This window comes from Protomyctophum parallelum, assembly GCF_964188405.1.
Source record: "Protomyctophum parallelum genome assembly, chromosome: 7".
Classification (NCBI taxonomy): Eukaryota; Metazoa; Chordata; class Actinopteri; order Myctophiformes; family Myctophidae; genus Protomyctophum; species Protomyctophum parallelum.
In genome coordinates this window covers 36,985,379-37,009,490 of record NC_139705.1, presented here as the reverse complement: position 1 = coordinate 37,009,490, position 24,112 = coordinate 36,985,379, and the positions used below count along the sequence as shown (strand labels likewise).

General features: G+C 42.4%; 1 protein-coding gene across 1 annotated transcript in view; it reads left to right on the top strand.

The window, feature by feature from the left end:
- prex1 (phosphatidylinositol-3,4,5-trisphosphate-dependent Rac exchange factor 1) overlaps window positions 1–24,112 on the top strand; it is a 111,757-nt gene that overhangs the window by 2,946 nt on the left and 84,699 nt on the right. Inside the window, exons 2-3 of the mRNA XM_083770139.1 lie at window positions 18,790–18,855; window positions 19,224–19,346. Coding sequence (XP_083626265.1) covers window positions 18,790–18,855; window positions 19,224–19,346 — 189 coding nt within the window. The remainder of the gene's footprint in view (window positions 1–18,789; window positions 18,856–19,223; window positions 19,347–24,112) is intronic.

The following is a 24,112-nucleotide window of genomic DNA, read 5'->3' as shown; positions in this document are numbered from 1 at the left end:
CCATTTAGCTGAATGGGTGGACCACAGGATTTCTGTTCTGTGTAGTGTGTTCAGTAGTGGTTTCCAACCTTTTCTGGACCAGGGCCCGCTTTAAAATGTTGAAAGCGTCTGTGGCCCATCCATCTGTCTACTTAACACAGCAGCCTATTGGCTGTCGTGTTAAGTGGTCGGATGGATGGGCCTTGTGCACTTTCAGAGCATTTATTTTAATGAATAAATGATTTGGTTTTCCGGCTTGTAACTAACATGTTTTTTTTATGAAGAAAAAAAGACCATGACATTTGTTTTGTAAATATTACTGTTATATTATCATTAAAACCTTAAAGGACCACTTCATATACTAAGTCCTCACTAATAATCATGAAAAAATGGCACAATTCTTTTCTACTCGGTCTGTGTCTCATAGGAGGGCTGTGGACAGTTCAGAAACCCGTCCACCAGTGACATCATCAACGGGGAATCCAAGCTAATAGAAACTGCAGGCTTTCTAGTCCTGAAAAGTTGCAATGCGAAAATGGAAGCCTTTGTTCTCACAATAACACAAATCTTTTTGTAAAAAAAACTTGTTTGAAAATAATCTGCCTAACGATGATGTCCCTGGTGGATGGGTTTCATAACTGCCCATAGCCCTCCTGTGAGACACAGACTGAGTAGGGGGGGAAATGGTGATTTACGTCTTTTGCCAAATATCTGGAGGCCTACTTGCAATATCTTCACGGCTCACCAGTGGGCCCTGGCCCACAGGTTGTGCTTTGTTATTCCTCTCACACTGGTCAGGGTGGCTTGCATCAAGAGGTTGAACGTGACATCATGTTGGGAAGGGGCTCTGTGGGAACCATACCAACTCTCTGGTCTGGCATCACAGACCTCCCAGGGTGCCCCTGGAGATGGAACTTATTTTCAGCCAGGGGTGAAGTCCTGCTTTGGCTTGGTTTAATAACAGGATAAACGTTTACTGAGCTGTGTGGTTCTGAGAAAGGAAGGTCTTGTTGGCTCGAGCAGAAGTCCAGATGTTAAAGATGTAACGAAAACAATGTATATAGACTCATACAATGGCATTCAGTCCCTATCATCACTTACGATTCACTAAAACAGTGGTTCTCGAAGTGAGGTCCAGGGACCCTCAAGATTCCGTGAGGGGGTTCCAAATGGATCCTTACAGTATAGGCCTGCGACTCAGTGTACAAAAGGAACCAAATACCCTTACAGGTCCATTTGGTCATCGTTCTGGTGGTCCTTGATATGTAACAGTTGGAGAACCACTGCACGAGAATTGTGAGACCCCCCTTGCCTGTATGTGTTTTTGTTTTACTTAGTTCAGGACGTTTGTGGGTGTCATCCTTTGTGGAGTTTGGGTGCGTGCTTCTCCGTGTTGTTGAGGCGGGATGGAAGGGCTTATGATGTTGTGTTTACAAATGGCAACCAACCATTCCTACTTGTTATACCTTTAAGAGTGGGTAATGGAAATTCATTGTTATTTCTGTCTCTCAAATTTGGCAGCAAGAGAGCTGGAAATGTCAAGCCGTGACAGGTCAGGAGAGAGAGTGGGGTTGTGTTTTTATAACGATAACTTACATGGTATCTCTATAGTCATGTGCTCAAGACGGATCTGTCCGATATTTCTTATTCCATCCTAATTGACTAACAAAAATTGGCTTTCAAAGTTTGCAGGATTGGTCTGTTTTGAACAAAAAACCTCAAATCATAAACGCAGCGTGCAATTTACGTGAAATGTTTCACACACTTTCCTAGGCTGAGGAATATATCCCACCCTTTTCAAATTGGCCTGTTATAGTGCCACCAACAGGTGGATTTTTGCAAAACAGATTTTAGCGACACCAGGAGGCCACGACCTGGCCTGGTGGAGGGGGGGGGGGGACGGGGACGTGTGTGTGCGCGCGTGTGCGCTCAGGGGCCTGCAATTGGGTGGATTGCAAAAGACAAATGCATAAAAGTTGGCTAAATACTGTTCTGTCTCAGCTATTATGGGCAGTTTGTCTATCTGGAGAAGGCGATGTTTAAAAAAACCCCACCCTGTCTAGTAGTGTCAAGTAGTATGTCATCAATGTGCTATCTTTTTTCCTCTTGTGTGTTAAGCATGTGCAGCAGTTAGAACTGGTTTGACAACCTTCTTCTGATCAGTGTTTGGATCTATTGCATTGCGCCTCTTGAGCAGATGAAATAATTCAAATGTGTGTGAGACGGAGGTAATGATTGTACATGTGATTGTGAGAGAGGGGGAAGAGAGAGAGAGAGACAGACATGGAAATATGTGTTTCTTAATTCTGGGCTAATAGGAAAATAAGAAAAAGATCTTCTGTGAGTGTCAGTGTCAGTGTTTGATTGGACACATGGATATGCTATAGTGTTAGTGTAAATACTGTAGCCTACATAAAGACTATGAAGGTATGCATGCTAAATCCTCACAACTCCTCTTCAGGCCATGTGTTGTTCACTTTTATGTGGGCTCAGGGTGGCAACACTAATGAAGAAAGCACACTAACCACTTAAGCTTTATTTTATCATTGTACAATATCATTGTACAATATTGTCGTGCAAAAATGGCAAACAATGCATCACACCGTGATGATCTTGTAGATCTGCTGTTTGCACTATTTAAAAAAATAAGTCATTCCATGTAACATTTAATGCCCAAAATGAGGACAATTGGTTGAAGTGAGAAAGATACAATTTGGGACATATGTTAACGATTTTGTTTTTACGAATGTCCATGGTAGACTAGTATGCCAATACATTTCAACTAGTACCTCTGCAGATTGTGGTTGGAGGTGGTCTCCCTGCTCTTCCATTGAGACATATACTGTAGGGCTATATCTTGCACCACCCCTACCCCTTATCCCTTACCTTATTTGCCATTCTTTTTCCAACAAGCTCACAACGTGTCCATATAGATTCGCTAGTTGGCAAATACGTTTAGGGATCAGGGGTAAGGGCCCTTAGACCCTGCCTATAGGCCCCAGGGTTAGGTAGGACACCTACTGCTCGACGACAATATGTCAATATTTGAAGCAGACTGTTACATCTATCTCTCTCTGTCGGGACGGCAGAGACCTAAAGCATATGGATCGTAGCTTTAAGCAATCAGGAACACACACTGGAGGGTTGATATGCAGGAAGCCATCCGCAAGCTTCCTTTCTAAAGTGTCCTCTCTGTCTGCACTTTACTCTCTCTCTCTCGCCCTCTCTCATACTCTCTCTCTCACATCTCTGTAGCTCTCCCTTAGTCAGTGGGAAAGACCAAGCATCAGATTTCCTTGGGCTTAGGGTATAAATAGCTCCAGTTTCTGACTCTCATCCTAACCACAACACTGGAGGATTCAAGTGACTGCAACCACTGACACACACACACACACACACACACACACACACACACACACACACACACACACACACACACACACACACACACACACACACACACACACACACACCATTTCAACTGGGTGGAGCAGTTACTATGGCAAACTGACAGAAACCCCTCATCATGTACTTTAAAGTTGCATTGTGAAATGTGTTTGATAGTCACAAGGCCTGAAAAGAATGTTATGCTCTATGAAGTAATGAATGAATTCTATTGAATTGAGACATTGATTATTACGCTACTGGCCATAGTTTTCTATTATGTTTCGAGCCGGAACAGACTGTGAGCTGAGCTCCCCTCCATGAACGTCATGAAGGTCAGATTTATTGCAACAACATGTCACCTTTAAAAGCTGCCCCCTTACTTCTCACTAGCTGATGTTTCAGTGCAAGATGACTTCTAACTAGAGCCTGATAATTGATAATTTATTCACTTATTTATTCATTTTGTTCCATTAAACTTTCATCATATAATGAAAGGCAATATATAAAAGTAATATAATAATCTATAGAGGGTATGCACATGCATGATGGATGTATGGGTTAACTTGTCAAGGTCAGAAAGTAGTTTCTTGCCACTCAGTAGGTATTACCGCATAACTTTAGGATATGATGATGTCATGCGCATAGTCATACCCTCTATATAATAAAACAGAACTTCATTGTATTTATTCACTTAAGCCCTATTCACACATTTAGAAAAATAGCCTACAATCTACAAGCTTGTAGATGTGCTATTGTTTTTAAATATTTCTTGAGAAGTTGAATGCTTTGAGTCACTTGCTTTGTCATGCTTTGTCACTTATTGTGAAACCCTGATCTTAGTGAAACTATTGTATGACCTAGTGTAACAGTTGCACTGCCAGGGAGGGAACATAACATTGATATAATATTGTCACATGTACAAATATAATCTTTGTACGTTTTTGAAGTCATGTGCATTTATAAGTCATTTCTATACGGCATCAGACTGTACCGGGAATTTTAGGAATTCCAGAGAACAGGCCTAAACCAATGTAACACCCAGAGGCACCCCCCCCCCCCCCATCTCATCAGCTGAGTTTTCAAATGCCAACAGTTCAAAGACAATTTAGTGGCCTAGAGCTAAAGAATACGGAGCATTAACACACTACAACCATAATGAGAGCATTGGTGTGGTACAATCATCGTTCTAGTTCATAGTTATAGTGCTTGTTGCTTATAGCCTGCTTACATATTGTGACAGCCTTATATTTCTTTATACTTAAGTACTTATATTCAGTTTGTATTATTATTATTATTATTATCATTTTTTAGTTAGAAGTGGGGTTTCCAGTTTGAACTAATATAAGTACTCTGTGAATGGGGACAGGTGTTGCATACAGCATACAGTACGTACTGTGTTTCGGTACCCATAGGCACAGTTGTTTGGTCCACAAAAATAATCATGCATGGGGAAATGGAATGTATACATTAAAGGGGTAATTTACATGAACATTAACATTCTGGACACCAGCCAATCATTTTCAAAGTCTGAGTCTCATACGTTGCATTTTCATACTGCATCCAATATGCCCTGAAACTAATGGACTGCTGCGAGCATTACGGAACTCACCCAGACCGCAAACCCTGGCGGTAAACTAGATCTCAGCTATCATGTTATGTTTTCTATAAAGATTATTATTATAGTACAAGCCTTACAGGCTGTTGGGTGTCTCGTAGTCTATTATTAATGTGATGTGGCTTTTCTATACACGGTACCAACTCATAGATGGAGTGGACGGTACGGCCTGCCCTCTCTTGAACATTAGCAGAATGTTAATGTGCAGGTAAACCAGGAGGGAAATGCACACGAGCGCATGTCGAGACGTTTAAACTCTCAGTAAACATTTCTCTCTCCCTCAGTGCTCGGATGACACTAAAATCAGGAATAATATGCTCTCTCTCTCTCTCTCTGCAATGTCCGTGTTAACCCACCTATGTGACTATGAGGGGATTTGCACCACTCAGTTCACACAGGTGTGATTTTTCTTTTAACACAAACTACTCTTATGGGGGTCCCTGGCACAAAACACTGAATTAGAAGGCATTTGTAGAATTGGCCCGCGTCTTAACGGGTTAATCCCAGCTAGTGTTTCAGTAGCGTAAGTAAGTGTCAAAAATACAGCCTGTAGTGACGGCACGCTTGAGCATGAATGTAATGAACACTTGAGGCTGGTTGAAAAGGCTAGGATGAATATTAGTCCAGTACCTGCCTATAGACCCTATCGCAATTTGGTGTTGGGGGAATTTCTCACTTGAACTGAGTCAATGGGTCCCTAGACATGAAAAATCAATGAGGTGCTTGTCCGCCATAGTGCCACGAATGGCGCAATGGCCACATCAAAAATGGCCGCCATCGGCTATGATGAAAATCCAACCTTTTTGTTTTTTAGTGTTTAAGCACATGTAATACATTCATTTTGACTAATTGTGGTGTGTGGAATTCATTTCTGATATTGTTTTGATGATTTGGGGTGATTTTGACCTTGAAAGGTCATAGTCAAGGTCATTTTGCTATTCCACAGACCTTGGCCATAACTTGTCCATTTTTAGGAGTAAGAACAGGAACAATAAGTCTATTTCAACTAAATCTGACTCTTAAAATTAATTTCTGATATTGTTTTGACCATTAGGGATCATCCTGTCATTGAATTATTGATGTTAATGTCATTTTTCAATAATTCGATTATGATTCTTTAGTCGCTTTTACTATATATTTTCATGATTTGTTTTCTTTACATAAACAAAATACATGGGCATGAGAAAAACAACAACAGCACCATATGTGCTGTGTGAATAAGCCCATTGTACAAAATACTCTGTCCATGGCCCAAATGAGCCAATTCATTGCTATGGCAACCCCATAGTGGAGGTAAGTCAATATATCATAAGAATCGTTCACTTGATGGTACAAGCACCAAATTTGGTACACAAGTGCTTCAGAACCTACTCTCTCAGAAAAGTACGTTGTCCACTTGAAAAAACTAAATGGCCACCATTTTTCAAGATGAAAAAATGAAAAGGGCCTTTTGTGGCAGTTCTGGACAACCGTGGGTCCGACCAACTCGAGACCGGGCACTGCACTCCCTGTGGGTGTGTGGAACGTGTGTGTCGAATTCGGTGAAGTCGGTGGGGCAAACGGTTCTCGGGTTACGTGGATTACAGATGTACAGACACACACAGACTTGAATATATGTCAATGGGCAATGCCCATTGGGGTTTTTTTTAGATGATGGGTAAGAAGAGAGAGATGTGATGTCAGGTGGTGTGGGCTAAGAAGTGGTCAGGGCTAAGATAAAGTATATGAGATGTACAGTAAGTGCAAAGAGAGATGGTGAGGGAGGGAGAAAATGATTTGTACCAATTGACCAAACAGTAGACAGTAGTGTAACACGTTAAGGTGAGTATAGAGATGGAAATGTTCTAGCAAGTGAAGCCAGTGTATTGAGAATATGGGACATATGTGTCAGGAGTTATTTGTGACAGAAGGCTACCAGTGAGAGGGAAGATGTATACGATGGTAGTGAGACCAGCCATGCCGTACGGTTGGAAACGGTGGCACTGATGAAAAGGAGGCACAGCTGGAGGTGGCAGAATTAAGGATGCTATGGTTCTCATTAGGAGTGAAAAGGAAGGACATTATCAGAAATTACTGAATTAGAGGATCAGCCCAGGTTAGAAGGTTTGGGGATAAAGCAAGAGAGGTGAGGTTGAGATGGTTTAGACATGTGAAAAGGAGGGATGAGGGTACATTGGGAGAAGGATGCTGAAGATGTAGCTGCCAGGTAAGAGGATGGCCAAAGACGAGGTTTAAGGATGCTGTGAGAGATGACATGAAGGTGGCAGGTCACAGAGGAAGATGTAGAAAACAAAACCAAAAGGGGTCCTCCCCTTTTCCCTGTGCGTGCACACACACACACACACACACACACACACACACACACACACACACACACACACACACACACACACACACACACACACACAGTACTCTACAGTACACTACAGTATGTTACAGTACAGTATGGTAAAGTACAGTAACGTGCGGTACGGCATGGTACAGTATGATACCATAAGGTATGGTACAGTACAGTATGATGCCGTACAGTACAGTAAGGTACAGTATGATACCATACAGTAAGGTACAGTATGGTACCATGCAGTACGGTACAGTACAGTACAGTACAGTACAGTACAGTACAGTATTGTACAGTATGATACCATACAGTAAGGTACAGTATGGTACAGTATGGTACCATGCAGTACGGTACAGTACAGTACAGTACAGTACAGTACAGTACAGTATTGTACAGTATGATACCATACAGTAAGGTACGGTACGGTATGGTATCATACTGTACCTTACTGTACTGTACGGCATCATACTGTACTGTACCATACCTTATGGTATCATACTGTACCATGCCGTACCGCACGTTACTGTACTTTACCATACTGTACTGTAACATACTGTAGTGTACTGTACAGTACCGTGTGTGTGTGTGTGTGTGCACGCACAGGGAAAACGGGAGGACCCCTTTTGGTTTTGTTTTCTACATCTTCCTCTGTGACCTGCCACCTTCATGTCATCTCTCACAGCATCCTTAAACCTCGTCTTTGGCCATCCTCTTACCTGGCAGCTACATCTTCAGCATCCTTCTCCCAATGTACCCTCATCCCTCCTTTTCACATGTCTAAACCATCTCAACCTCACCTCTCTTGCTTTATCCCCAAACCTTCTAACCTGGGCTGATCCTCTAATTTAGTCATTTCTGATCAAGTCCTTCCTTTTCACTCCTAATGAGAACCATAGCATCCTTAATTCTGCCACCTCCAGCTGTGCCTCCTTTTCATCAGTGCCACCGTTTCCAACCGTACGGCAAATTACTCCTGACACATATGTCCCATATTCTCAATACACTGGCTTCACTTGCTAGAACATTTCCATCTCTATACTCACCTTAACCTGTTACACTACTGTCTACTGTTTGGTCAATTGGTACAAATAATTTTCTCCCTCCCTCACCATCTCTCTTTGCACTTACTGTACATCTCATATACTTTATCTTAGCCCTGACCACTTCTTAGCCCACACCACCTGACATCACATCTCTCTCTTCTTACCCATCATCTAAAAAAAACCCCAATGGGCATTGCCCATTGACATATATTCAAGTCTGTGTGTGTCTGTACATCTGTAATCCACGTAACCCGAGAACCGTTTGCCCCACTGACTTCACCAAATTCGACACACACGTTCCACACACCCACAGGGAGTGCAGTGCCCGGTCTCGAGTTGGTCGGACCCACGGTTGTCCAGAACTGCCACAAAAGGCCCTTTTCATTTGGCGGCCATCTTGAAAAATGGTGGCCATTTAGTTTTTTCAAGTGGACAACGTACTTTTCTGAGAGAGTAGGTTCTGAAGCACTTGTGTACCAAATTTGGTGCTTGTACCATCAAGTGAACGATTCTTATGATATATTGACTTACCTCCACTATGGGGTTGCCATAGCAATGAATTGGCTCATTTGGGCCATGGACAGAGTCTTTTGTACAATGGGCTTATTCACACAGCACATATGGTGCTGTTGTTGTTTTTCTCATGCCCATGTAATTTGTTTATGTAAAGAAAACAAATCATGAAAAAATATATAGTAAAAGCGACTAAAGAATCATAATCGAATTATTGAAAAATGACATTAACATCAATAATTCAATGACAGGATGATCCCTAATGGTCAAAACAATATCAGAAATTAATTTTAAGAGTCAGATTTAGTTGAAATAGACGTATTGTTCCTGTTCTTACTCCTAAAAATGGACAAGTTATGGCCAAGGTCTGTGGAATAGCAAAATGACCTTGACTATGACCTTTCAAGGTCAAAATCACCCCAAATCATCAAAACAATATCAGAAATGAATTCCACACACCACAATTAGTCAAAATGAATGTATTACATGTGCTTAAACACTAAAAAACAAAAAGGTTGGATTTTCATCATAGCCGATGGCGGCCATTTTTGATGTGGCCATTGCGCCATTCGTGGCACTATGGCGGACAAGCACCTCATTGATCTTTCATGTCTAGGGACCCATTGACTTAGTTCAAGTGAGAAATTCCCCCAACACCAAATTGCGATAGGGTCTACAGGCAGGTACTGGACTATATAGGAGGATTTGACAGGTAGAAGTGTTCAGCTTCAGCTTTAAAAGCAGACTTGATGGGTCACTTAATAATGTGATTAAGATGTTGACTAATCCCAGGTTTAGCACTGTTAGATACCGCTCCCTGATGTGGAAACATTGGTACGAGTGCCTCTTATAGATTGTCTTATTTTTTTTACGAGAGAGTTTTTAGAGTTTTATGAACCAATGTATTTATTTGTAACTGTTTTGTATGTTTTTTAATTGTTGTTTGTCATCTACTGGCTACGGCTGTCAATAAAGTTTCATTCATTCATTCAGAGTCCATGTAGAGTGTAGACTATGCACTGCTGTATCAGCACACACTGATCTCATTGAATCGATACTATAAAACATGGCATGGTAGCTATGCCTACTAATTGCTTGCGCAAGCAGAGCATGCAAGTACTGATGACGTAACTAAGGTACGTTTGGTGATCGGCTGGGTATATTATGTATGTCTGTATGTCGGGGTAAGAATTGTGGTCCCTTATTGGCTGTTGATGGTGACGTATATATAACTAGTCTAAAGGATTTAGAACAGTTGTAATGGACAGTACCGGTAGTTAGTAGCAGTACTTGCGCGCTCTGCTTGTGCATTTCAAGTTGCTGATTATTGGAGGCTTATTTATTTGACAGCCCTGGCTATTTTCCACTAAAGATATTGTCTACAGCCAGAGAAAGAAAAACGAAACAAAAAAGCTGTTTCGACAATTCAGGACCTTGGACAGTAACCACGATGAGCTAAATTAGCAACACAACACACCAGCAACTCTGCCAGAGCAGAATGTCAACACGCCAGGTTGGCACTGGGTCTCGCTGGTCAGAGCCGTTACCTCACAGTCAGAAAGTCCTGGGTTCATTTGATTGGCTGAGCTCGGAATAGCGACGATTTGATTGGCTGAGCAATGTAGTGAATGTACGTATTGAGGATGCAAAGTGAGGACACCAATTGTGATTGGCCGGAATGTGATGATAGTCCGGCAGCGGGGGTTGTGGAGTGAGACATTTGGTATATATATATTCTTTTTATTGGCCTAAAATATTGTCTATACAGTATATACATACATTCATGAATCCACTTGCTGACCGGCTGTCAGCATTGAGCATTTAAAGACCCAGTGAAATGAAAAATTAATTTTTCACCCAATAGGATGTTAATGGTATGGTCACATATGAACCCCTATAAAACAATTTGCTCAATGCTGACGACCGTCAGCCGGTCAGCAAGTGGATTCATGAATGTATGCATATAGACAATATTATTTTAGGCCAATAAAAAAGACTATATACCAAATTTCGCCCTTTAAACAAAAGAACCCTGTTGACTGCCCGACTATGATGTATGATGATGTATGCTGATAAGAGCGGCCCTCTCTTTCACATGGGTGAGATTTATTTAATGTACGTAATGCTTTGGGTGGCCAAGTGGTAGGGTTAGTGGGTAGTCTCTGCCCACCACCATGGAAGTTGTGGGTTCAAATCCACCGTGGCGCATGGGTGCATGGTGGTCCAAAGTGGTCCGCCTGCCCTAGTGTTATCTGATTCAGAAAAAGGGATTTCTCTCAGTTTTTCTAATGCAGACAATTTACGGCCGTCTTTCAGGCTAGACTGCCTATGTTTAAACGTGGATTAAACAATGAAAACATAACTTGGGCAGTCAAGTGTTAACTCATGAACCAATGGTTGATCTTTTTTCTGTCTGTGTGAAAGGAGAGACGTTCCTCTGCCTCCCACTTGTAGCTTTGTTTACATTACATATCGCTCCTGCAGTGGCTCTTAAAAAAATCACACCATAATGTGAAGTGAGCGACAGCTTTGTAGTCGAGCACAGTTGTTGACCAGTTGTATTTAACGGTGTGAAGCTCAAGAGTGCCACTTCATGTCGGACATACTGTACATGTACATACATACATACTGTATTGGAGACCGTACTCAGACATACGGATATACATACAGACAGACAGACACATAGGAGACGGTGGGCCACCGCTCAAAAACACTGAAACTTTCAGGTAAGAATTAGGAACCAAAATTGGCTGACTTTAATTTGATTGTAGTTTATGCCACAGCTAATCTGTCCAGTGATCACACCTGTTGTCTTGACAGAGAAACCCAAAGCCTTTAGCCTGCAGCAAACTGACCTGTTGTCAGTATTCTGACAGTTTTCATAGTCTGTGATGCATCACTCAAGGCCACAGGCATCACAGGCCACTGAAGTCCCAAGACTCCAGATGGTCTGACGGTCAGACTCTGACCAATCTGGATCATGGTGTTATTATCTCCAGTACTCCAGCACCACATGTCACAACTCAGTGGGACGGCCCACATTCACTGTCAGTTTCGGGAGAAACCCAATTACAGGAGAGGTACAGCCTTCAAGTGTCCAGTAGAATCAGTTTTGCAAATTGAATTGCATACCTGCCAAGTTATTTTTTTACAAACGTACGCAATTGTCCCTCTGTCTTATTTTTTTTTATGGGGATCACTTTCCAGTGTTGCATCAGTGCCCTTTATAACAACATTTATGTCATATCAAGTGAAGTCGTTGCTTTCGACACTGGATTTATTTCTCATGAGGTCACCTCCAGAGCCTCATTGAATTAGGGATGCTGGGTTCCTGTTCACTGGAGCGATTCCACAAGCCTTTTTCTCCCCACTCTACTGGACCACAGCCACAAAGAGAGGGGAGATCTTCATTTATTCATCAAGTTTCATGGCATGCTGAGCCCAAAATGGCCTACGTCTGCTCTTAACTGCCCTGTCCCCCTTAGTGGCTCACTGCCCCCTCCGTCTTAATGCCCTCCTCCCACTCTTAAAAAGAAAAAGGCCTTTTAATGGACACTCTGCTTTTAGCTGGCTCATTGTTTTCCCTTGAGGGGGTGAGAACCTGCATAAAAAGTCTTGAATCTGTGATTCTTCCCCCCCCCCCCCCCCCCCCCTCAGTAAGTGTGGGAATTTCAAGTGAATTGAAAAGGGGACTCTCTAAGGGACTGGTGGAAGAACCTTTGCAATTGTCCGTGGTGTTATTGATACGCAGGGGTCTCTTGTGAGGTGGTGCTAGCAAGCTGCTGAATGCTGATGTAGCTGCACTCTCTGCAACACCACACACACACACACACACACACACACACACACACACACACACACACACACACACACACACACACAGAACTGCTGGGAAACCGTGAGCGCCCCACCGTTTTAGCCCTGTAGGCAACTTACACAGTTAACATGTTCAAAAGAGGATTCAATTATTTCTAAATTGCAGAATCCTGCATGCATGTCGTGTGAAAGACAGGTGGTCAATCACAGTGCCCAGGTACAAAGGTCTTGATCACAGTCTTCACAGTGTCCATGCACTGCTACTAACATGCATTAGCAGGCACAGTCATGAAGTTCAGTTTTCAGCCTCACCCAGCTGAGTGCTTCCCACAGAGGAGGCCGAAGGGGCCAGTGGGTCATATATTACCTGGGACTTCCAGAGTCCTACCATTCAGCTATGGCCTCCCCGGTTCTGTTCCTGAGATAGGCCTACAACAGATTGTCATTTTGACCTTGACCAAGATTGTGGCCCTTTCCCTATGTTGACATCCTGTTCACCACTCCCAACATGGATTTATTTAGCTGACAGTCACACTGATGAACAATAGAATCAAAGTAGTTTAGACCAGATATTGCATGTCGGTCCTCAACAAATTGCAAAACACTAAGATTTTAGTGTTTAACGCTAAGCTTTAATGATTATATAAAATAAATAATTAAAAACAAGCCCAAAATGACAGTCATATTTTACTGCACTCTCTCTCTCTCTCTCTCTCTCTCTCTCTCTCTCTGTCTCTTGGTTGTAAGAAATGTCATGGTATTTAATTTTTCTTTACAACTTTAAAAAATCATTGTGATACTGATAAACCGGTTGGTTGATTGATCATTAAAATAAACATGCTCTGAAAAGTGAAAATGCACTTGGCTCACACATCTGACCACGTGGCGTCGGCCGCCTTCTTGAAGTGGTGATTTTCAAGTGGGTGCTTCTGATCCAGAAAATATTGAGAATCACTGGGTTTAGAGTTTCAAGTTGAAACTATCAACACTAGCAGCTTCCCTAATTACAGTCAGAAGAACAGAGACAGCCGTACCATCCCCCATTCACTCCATCCTGTCACGCCGTCATCTGGGGCTGTCACCACTTCGTGCAGCCTCTCGTGTGACTTCTGCTTCTTCTCCTCGACTCTGAGCTTTAGAGCAAGGATCCCAACCGTTTACAGCTTGAGACTCGATAACAAACGAATATGGTGTCGCCCCGTGATCAAAAATTACGGGAAAAACTAAGAAATTAATAATCTTTCATTATATATATTTATATATATATATATATATATATTATTAAAAGTGTGTTTTTCCTTTCTCCAATTCAATAGAAAATAGAATGCTATGCTATTCCTCAGTCAGTGCTTTTAGGAAAGGGACACTGCTGTGTGACGGGGTATAAATTCAGCTTAACAATGCATTTAGCTCTGCAACCGCTGCTGCTATTGTCCGAGGACGTTCAAGTTAAACACTTCTTTTACCCTACCCTTATTTTATACTTTGCTGTACTGACCTACAAGCTCACGACAAGTCATAATTACAAATGTGAAAACTGTGTGAAATGAGATGTACAGTACAGTGGAGAGGAAATCCTTATCTGCTTTTGATACACCCCCCCCCCCCTCCCTCCCATCCTAAAATTAGCGATTCAACACTTTGCATCATGCTGCATTGTGAATCTCCTATTTTTGCTATTTCATGGATATGAATTACCGGTATTATTTTTTGCTGTGTTAGACCAAATATGTTAATTGAATTATCAAGGAGTTAATCTTGGTGACCAGTTGAAGTCAGGTTGGTTTCAAGCAGACAAGGCAGATGTCATATTTGCAGCCCTTTTATGAATTCTCCAGTGGAGCGAATACCGAGACCACCACCAACATATGGGTCGTCTGCACCCTCATACCTCGCTGTCTGGCCCCTCTTCGCTCCACTAGATCTCAACAATCGGTGGACCACGCCCGCATCTGACCCATCTTGGCTATCGGTCATTTGGGACCTTGCCTTAATCTTTGGGGGCATGGGCATCTCTGTATGTGGTAGTAGCCCAGTTCAAAACCTGCTCTCAACTCATTTGATGGCCACAGTGGCATTAATTTGTATTTTATTATACATTAAATTGAATGAGCATTTGTGATGTTATGGCATTTCGGTAACACTATAGTGGCCAATGTTTTACAGTGTAACAAAATCCCTCTTGCGATATTCATGAATGGCAGCTTTGCAACGTTCAGTTTAACAACGCTCCTTTTTCACAAAGGCTTTCCAGGCAACGTGTCTGCTGTGTTATTTAGGACTGAGACAGTGCTGCATTCTGCAAAAGTGCTTCATTTCTCCTCTGTCGAGTTCAGCAACTGCATATCTGCTTGGAGTAAATTCTTTTCAAAAGATTTAGGTGTCTGAAAAGTGGAAGCTTTTGTGCCGTCTGGTTGCTCTGTTTCTACTTCCTGTTTGCATGCCACACACCAGCAAATAGGGCAATGCACTCTTCCTTTGTTAAGGTTTGCACGCAGAGAAGAAGTCAGCCAATACCATCTGCTCTTTAGCATGCATAAACAAAGAGAAATTTCATTTTATGACACCTTACTATTTAAGGGACCCTGAGAAATACAGACACAAACACTGAACAGCAAACGGAATGCAACCAAAGGGAGGGGGGGGGGGTGTATTTGTCTACTTTTTGTCTACTTTTTTATTCATGATACTCTTATGTCCATATTTGATCTATGCATGTTTTTTCCCCATACATAAATACCTTATTTTATACTTGACGCTGTCACACAAAAGTAGCACAAATTGCTGATCTACAAGCTCACAACATGTTGCGATGCGACCACGTTTGTGCTATTGGCTTAAAATGTAATGTATCAATTGCAGGGTATACTGTATATCCTATTGCAAAAAACATTTTTTTTTATATTTTAGGTGTTGTTGGTAAATGCGAATACCAGCCATGAACGGGGCACTTCAGGCCCAATCATTATATTTGAACTGTGGACCCCCAACCCTGATAAGCACTTGGAATGTAGGAGTTGATGTATTCAAATGTGTTTACTCTGTTCTACAGATAATTATTGTGAAAATAGCACGGCTATTTTACGATATCGGTACCTCACGATACGATATATATCGTGATATTAGGCCCTCGATAACGATAGTATCACTATATTCTATATAGTGCGATATTTACGGTATATCGATATATTGTTTGAAATTTCATCAACGATATATCACTATCTGCAACTACAAAATACTTGGAACCTAAAAAAACGCTATTTTCCTGCTCGGACACAGGGAGGGACACACACATAGCTGTCTATAGGAGTGGTTGCACCACTCAAACACTAAATTAATACTCAATAAACTCCCCCTCACAAACGCCACCACAAACACCACCAACTGACCATTATCACTGGTATCATAATATTTCATAATACCTCACAAACACCACCAACTGACCATTATCACTGGTGTCAGTGGACTTGTCCACTGCTGGGGAAATGCATTCTGCATTTTGTATTCCCACAAAGCTGTTTAGACAAATCACCATCCAGTAATTCAGTACTTCTGGTTGCTGTGGAATCTGAGAGTGGGATTTGCTTTATTTTAGCTGTAATTTCCTCCTTTTCTAAACATTGTTCATCACTTCATTATGAACATTATTTTATTAAAATTAAAAAATATATATTTTTAAATCGATATTTTAATAATCAATATTGATTATTCATCACGGGAGGACGTATCTATATATATATCACAATATCGATATTTCAGCACACCCCTAATAGCCTATTCTGTCTAACAAGTCAAATGTATTGCTACTGTGGGATTGCAGTATAAACGGTCCTTGGGCCGCTATGCTAACAGAACAAACCCCTCATGTCTTCTGCTCCATTCAGCAGATGTGACTTCTTGATGCAGTCACAATGAATCATTCATTTGACTCGGATCATCTTATTAACACTTAGATGTGTTCATCTCAACACTGAAATGAGCTCTTTTGCTACTTTGAGTAAATCTGCTTGCAGATGGGTCGTGTATGTAGGAAAGTGCATAAACAATGTGTGCCTTGCCTGTCACTTAGCCTCGTTTTATCAATATGAATATAATATAATCACGTAATTTAATATGCCAGCAAGCTTTCACAAAGACATTATAGACCTGGTTGTTCTCTTTGATCAAATGTATTGTTTGAGTCATGTACCCATTCTTGAGATCTTGACCATCAGAGTCTAGCTTTCTAAACCAAACCACTCGCCTCCACCCATTCCTGCATCACTCAGACAATGGCTATACTGCATGTCTTCACTCAACCTTATCAGGATGAGTCACTATCAAGCGGAAAGGTGTATTGAGAAATGCAGCCACAAAGTTAAACAGAGGTGCAGTTATGATGGAAGCAATAATACCACTTCACCGCCTGTTGAACTGAGTCATTCAGTAACTGTATCCAATGGACAGCATGAAGGACCAGTGTGCTTACAAATACACAGCACAATCTTCAATCGTGTTAATTTAACCCTGAATGTGCAGAATGTACTTTGTCCACCTCTGGCCAAAGTACAGCTCTGTATTCATCCCACATGTTGGCCTCAATTATGCGTCTGTTCCCTGCGTTGTATTCCATGACATATTGGCTATTTGGTATAAACGCATGCTCTGCCCTGAGTCAAAACCAGTGGCAGCAAAGTTCCTCGTCACTGAGGACAGGGGGAGAGCTTCCCGTTTCTGTCCAAATAAACTTGTTGGCTTTGTAATGGAACACTTCATGCAGCCAACACAACTCTGAAATAGAATAGCCACGTTGGATTGAAAGGACCCCTTTGTTGTTCCACTCCCTCCATCCACCCCCTTACTGCCACATCTGTGCAGCACATTCTTACTAGTTGGGTGTGAATCTGGCTCCGATGGGAGCTCCTGTGTGAGGCAGGGTGACTGACTGGATGCAGTCATTTTCACCTCCCCTGCCAGTCCCTCACACAGTAGTAGGCTCACCTGTCTGCTCACATCCTCCCCCTACAGGCTACTACCGGGACAACCGCCATAAGTTACCTCCACTCCACCATGGGATCCTACTACGGATCATTAAGCACTTGAACCCCAACGTCCATATTCTGGGGGCACATTAGCCAAAACGTGTTGTGAGCTAGATATTTGGATGGTGCACTGTAGGTGGGGGGGCGCACAGTACAGTATTGTACTGTGCGAGTGTGCGTGCATTAGGTTTGTGATACATAAAAAGAAAACAGACTGTGGACATAATCTCCAAATAAACAACTTTTAATGAATCAAGTAGGTAGTGAAACATGCATAACAGCTGCAACATTCATAGTTTATTTATATGTTAACGGCCTGGTTGTTTTTATGTCGCAGAACGCAACATGCTGGCCTATTTTCTGTCAATCCCCAAACCCTGTGTTAGAAAAAAAACATTGGAAATCAGATGAGGGAACCCATTGCTGACTCACTTCTGGGTTTTAGCACAAAAAACAGTGACTATTTGTAAGAGTCTGAAGAATGCACTACTGTAGCTCATTTTGGTTTTCCTTCCTCTTATGAATGATTTATCCAGAGGTGTCATTCAGAAAAAAACTAAAACTAACTAACAAAGGGTTCAGATAAAAGAATCACGAGTTAACACACTGAAACTTGAAACCACTTGCAAATACTGTGGTTTGCAACATTCTAAAAATGGACTCAGCAGGTACTGTTTAGCGTTTCCTTGGCAACGAGAGAACCACTGATATAGTGACATGTTTTTCAGAAAACTGTCAGGATTTAGAAGACATTTGTAGAATGGAATCTTACCATAATGTGGTCTCAATATGTCATTATTCACATCACAGATACTAGGCTATTTTGTTCCAAATGTAAACATAACGCATGCAAACAGGTTTATGGTCATTTCAACCATGAAGTGCATTGCCTTGCCGGCGATAACAGAAATGTCCTTTCATTTTAGTTTATTCAATCATTTAAAAGCCGTTTCTGCATATGAGTACTGGTATGTTCGTACGAAGATGAAATGTGTCCCTGTGTTTATATAGCTACAATATGCTCCAGTATCAAAGATACACTAGACTAAACTGAATGTATTTCTTTGTTCTCTTTAGGCATTTTTGCACAGAATCCGACAAACTGCAGACGAGCAGCAGTGTCTCACGCCCGATCAGGTCAAGGTATGGCGGCTTCATATATTTCTCCTGGAACTCAGATTATTTATTTTTTCATGATCAACACACTTTATTTGAGTTTTACCTTACACGTACAAATAAACATGTTCCTGGTACTCAGGTTTAATTGAAAGGTTTTGGGCAAAGCAGCAAATGGCTGCAAAGAGTACATTATACTCGCCAAGGGCGCCACTTGCCAAAAAGAACAGATCTGCATGCTAACAAAATGCATCGATGCAACATGTCAGCTTGTAGAGCTGTTCACATCACACTATCCTACATATTTCTGCTCCTCTCTTCTTTCCCCTATTCCCTCCCTCCCTCAGTCCTCCGGCTCGCCATAATAGTCTCCTCTCTGATTCTCCCTGGGCTAGATTCTGTTCTCCAACATGGAGGCCATCCTGGAGGTGCACAAAGAGGTGCTGTCAGCTGTGGAGAGCAGCCTCCAGCCGGAGCCACAGGCCCAGCATGCACTGGGCCACGTGTTCCTCCAGTTTGTGAGTAACACAACACGCACGCACGCACGCACAAGCACATGCTCATGCACAGAAACAACATAATCTCTCTATCGTTTTGACAACCATACATGATCCCATTATACACACAAAAGCATAATGCTTTTAGAGCAAAACACACACACACACACACAAACGCGCGCACAATTTGTCATGATTAACAGTAGCCACAGGTGTTGCCCGCCTTAAGCCTGATTTATACTCGGTTTCACGGCGGTGACGCCGACGTACAAGCTGTTTGACCAAGCATAAGTCTACCCTTTTGCACATGTGTGTGTCTTTCTCCTCTCTCTCTCTTATCCAAACACATAGACAGACATGCACGCACACATGCACCCCCCCCCCCCCCCTCCCCTTTGCATCCTGTCAAGCAGACAGAAAGCCTGCTTGTGGCTCCAATCCAAGCATCCTCCTGTCCTCCAGCTCTCTGTTGCTTCCTCTCTGTAGCCCCCTCCTCCTCACCAAGCCCTCCTCCTCTCCCCTCTGGTTGAACCCACTTGGCCCCGGGGGAACAACAAAGACGGCCCTGTGTGTCCATGGAGGAGGAAGGGATGGTGTGTCCTTCGGCAAGGGGACAATGGTTGCACTGGTGGAGCTTTGCCTCGCTTGAGCTCTGCCTCTCTCCTGTCTGTCTGTCTGTCTGTCTGTCTGTCTGTCTGTCTGTCTGTCTGTTGTTCACTAAGACACAGGTCTGCAAATGGCTCATGTGCAACAGATTTTGTTTGAGCCTCTACAGATGACAGGACAATAATATTAAAGGTCACATATTTTACAACAAGTTTCAACAAGTTAATATAGGTCTGTGAGGTCGCTAAAACATATATTTGAAGTTGTTTTCTGGAGATGCCACTCAGATGTATGCATTCAAGCATGTGTATATCCCTCTTGGTTCAGTTCTTATCTGCACAGGCTGTTTCCATGTCTACTGTAGCTTTGCACAATGCACAATAAGCTGCTATTGCCCGTGCCCCTCTCTGGAACTGGCTGCTTCTACATGGCTCTTGTCTATCTGGAACTGGCTGCCTCCACATGGCTCTTGTCTATCCCATGTCATCTAAAACAAACCCACATGGCCTCTGCATGGTTCTCATCCATGTGTGTGGGTGGAGACACTGAGGAGAGGGGTGGGATTGTTTAACGAGTCCCTACTTAATTTAGGAGGCAGGCAGGCAGGCAGGGGAGGCAAATCTGATTGCCTGCTTTGACACCTTTTTGCCCAATCCATTGCTCCTGTCTGGCGCCCTCCGACCCTTGGCCTTTGACCAAAGACTTCTGTCACTCAGGGTTAGAAGACTGTCACCCATGATTAGAAGACAAGCCTTTGCCACCCAGGGTTAGAAAACATTCTGTCACCCGGGGTTAGAACTAGAATACTTTCTGCCACCCACTGACAGGGTTAGGAGAAACACTGATCCAGGTTTCAGAGAACCATTGATCCAATAACAAATAAACACTGTGTTCTCGCAGATCCGCCCTTAATCACAGGTCGCAGTGGGACATAGTGGATGTTTGTCTAATAATCTGTGAGCTTTAAGCAAAGCATAATTGCTCTTTAAAATTCAGACCAGAGATTTTACCATCTTGTGTATAATAAATCTCATGTCCAGGCCTGGGCCATGGCTCAGCGGTCCAGGTACCTTGGCCGGTAGTCCGAGTCTGGCAGTGTCCCGCGGGTTCGACTCCCGATCCCGACGGCCTTTACTGCATCTCACTCCCCCATCTCTCTCCCCAATTTCCTGTCAGCCTACTGTCTGTCTCTCTATAAAAAATATAAAACTAGAAAAAGTGCCCTTCTGATCCGTGCAGTTAGAGGTAAAACACTTTTGGGCCAGTTATAGCGCCACCTTGAGGCTGAGTTGAAATTGTTCATGTGGCATTTCGTCCTCGGCCTAGTGGGAATGTGGGTGCACAATTTCAGGGAAATCACGCGATGTGTTCATGATTTGCAGCATTTTGTTTGAAACTGAGCACTCCTGTGAATTTTGGAAGCCAATCTTAACCAATCAGTATGGAGTCTGAGAAATCTGAAAGACCGGTTTGGTTGAATGGCTCTAGAGAGACTGTGTACCAATTTGCGTGATGTTTGGACAAAATCTGTAGGTGTGCTGTGCAAAAACTTGTTTTGCACAAAGCGGCCTCCTGGTGGCGCTATAACAGGCCGTTCTGGAAAGTTTGGGGCAGAGGTTCATGGTTGGCATCCAGGGAGTGTGTGTGCAAAATTTGGCATCGACCAGGTTAACGGTGGCTGAGATTAGCTGGTCACGGACGGACGGACACACGGACGGACGGACGGACGGACGGAGTGCAAAACATACTCTCCCCATGCCTTCGGCTGGTGGAGACAATAAAGGCGAAAGCCTAAAAAGAAAACATTAAAAAAAAAATCTCACGTCCATTTGAGACTGAGACCTCATTTCATATGTATATTTCCGATGCTAGATACTGCATATATTCATCCTGGTTCAAAAGACTCAAGCCAGCCCCAATTGAGTGAGAGATTATGCAGAGAACGAAATATCTCACATTCCATTCTACCCTCGTCTCCAGAAGCTGGTCAATATCCCTGTGCACCAGATTACGGAATGGATCAATAGCTGGATTGTTGAAACACAAGTGGGCCAGTTAGAACATCGTATCATAGTGCAGCGGTTCTCAACTATTATTATAAAAAGAAAAATGTAGCTCTGGACCACTATCATTATTCCAAGCAATCCTCAAGGCCCACCCCACATGTACATACTGTACAGTATTTAGTATAATAAGATAATAAAAAAGTCTTATATTTAGCCAGTATGTCTCATGACTTTTATCCTACTATATAATTTAGTTTTGTCACTCTACACAATTATCAATGGCCAGTCAATCCATGATTGCACATGGGCACTGAGCATTAGCATCCTAAATTTAACCTGTTTATTAGAGTTTTGGGCAAGTCTGCGCAGCCGCAGAGTTGTGGTGTGTGGGCATCCCCGGAAGTCTGAACATAGTTGGTTGGGAGCAACTGTGACTGGAGTACACAGGGGGAGAATTGGCAACAACTACATTGGGATAAAATAGAAGTACTGGATAAAGCTATGTTGTTACAAGAGTATCCATTTGATATGATTCCTATCTGCCACATCATTGCGGGCGGTGGTGGCTCAGGGGTAGAGTGGCCGGATGGTAACCGCAAGGTTGCTAGTTCAAACCCAGGCTCCCCCAGAGTTGGTGTCGAAGTGTCCTTGAGCAAGACACTGAACCCTTAATTGCTGCTGATGCTGGTTGGTGCCTTAAATGATTTCCGCTGCCATCAGTGTATGAATGTGTGTGTGTGAATGGGTGAATGTGCATTCCCAATCTATGTAAAGCGCCTTGGATAAAGGCGCTATATAAATGCACCATTTACCATTGCGCTGGCCACTAATGGCTCACTAATATAAAAAAAAAAATCTAAAACCTGGCTATGACTTCCTTTTTTTTGTGATCAAGTTTTTTCCTTCTTTGTCGTCTAATCCCTGTTCTGTTCTGGTAACGGGTTTAGGGAACTGAAAATTCATTCTTTCTAGAATGAATAAAATGTCAGTAGTGTGTTTTAAAGTGCTGAGTATTTGTTTGTGTCTGCACACATAACAGGGAGAGTAGTACCAGTTGAAGTTGTAGTAAAAACTATAACGGGATAAAAGAAAACTTGTGATTGTACGACCTACTGTATGTTTTAATCTGGTTATAGGCCAAAACATGAGTGACAAAATTCAGTTTGTTGGATTAACGGCATGCTTCAAGTCTCTGCAAATTGATATTCGACTGTACTGAAATGAATATAATCCAGTGGTTTCCTGGAAGGTAACCACCTGTCTCGGTGGAACTGGCTACATGGCCGTGTATATAAGACCATCAATGCATGCAGTTTTGTCCAATACACAATTGTCATTGTAAACATTGAGTGGTTTTGGTTTTTAAACATAACATAAAGAAATAATAACATGCATCACCTGGACTGCATCCTTTCTGATTAGGGATTAGTTTGTGTCGGAGATGCAGAAAGCTTAGTTTTCAACATCACTGAAACTCAGTGAAACAGTCCGACCTAGAGATATTTCCACATGCGCTGAAATGTTCTCCATTTATAGATGATCTTTATGAGCGGTGGAATGCTTAACTTGAATTTCTTGGCTGGCTTTGAAACCCGACGCCGTCAATAATGGCCATGGACATCAACAGTCTTTCTTCCCCTGTCTTCGGGGCAACTCTTTTGATCTTGCATGACGTTGCCACACAAGTGAACCACAACTATAGATGGTCTCCAATCATTACGCGAGGATGGAGACGTCCATATGACCATGTCTAATGATACTCTAATCATTTGCACCTGTTCAGTATAAATTATTCAACTTAGGCATCTGATAGGATGAAGGCGTTGTACTTAGGGATGTACTTACTTTTTGTTGGATACGTCATGACAAAGTATCTAATTCAACATTCATGTTGAATTAGATCATCTTGATCATGGGAAATGGCATTGAAATGAGCATTAGGTTTCCCATACATGAAACTACATGGAATTGTTTTTTCACAGTACTGTACAGTGCAGTATTCAGGCGATAGTGCAGACACAGGGGACTAATTAAACCACCATTGGGAAAACAAATTACAAAATGGCATCAAATGGCTGCATTCTGCAGCCCTGCATCTCAGTTTTGTCTAATAATATACAAGCTTGACTGCGTTTAGCTCAGTCACTCCGGTAAAATATTAAAGACCTGTACATC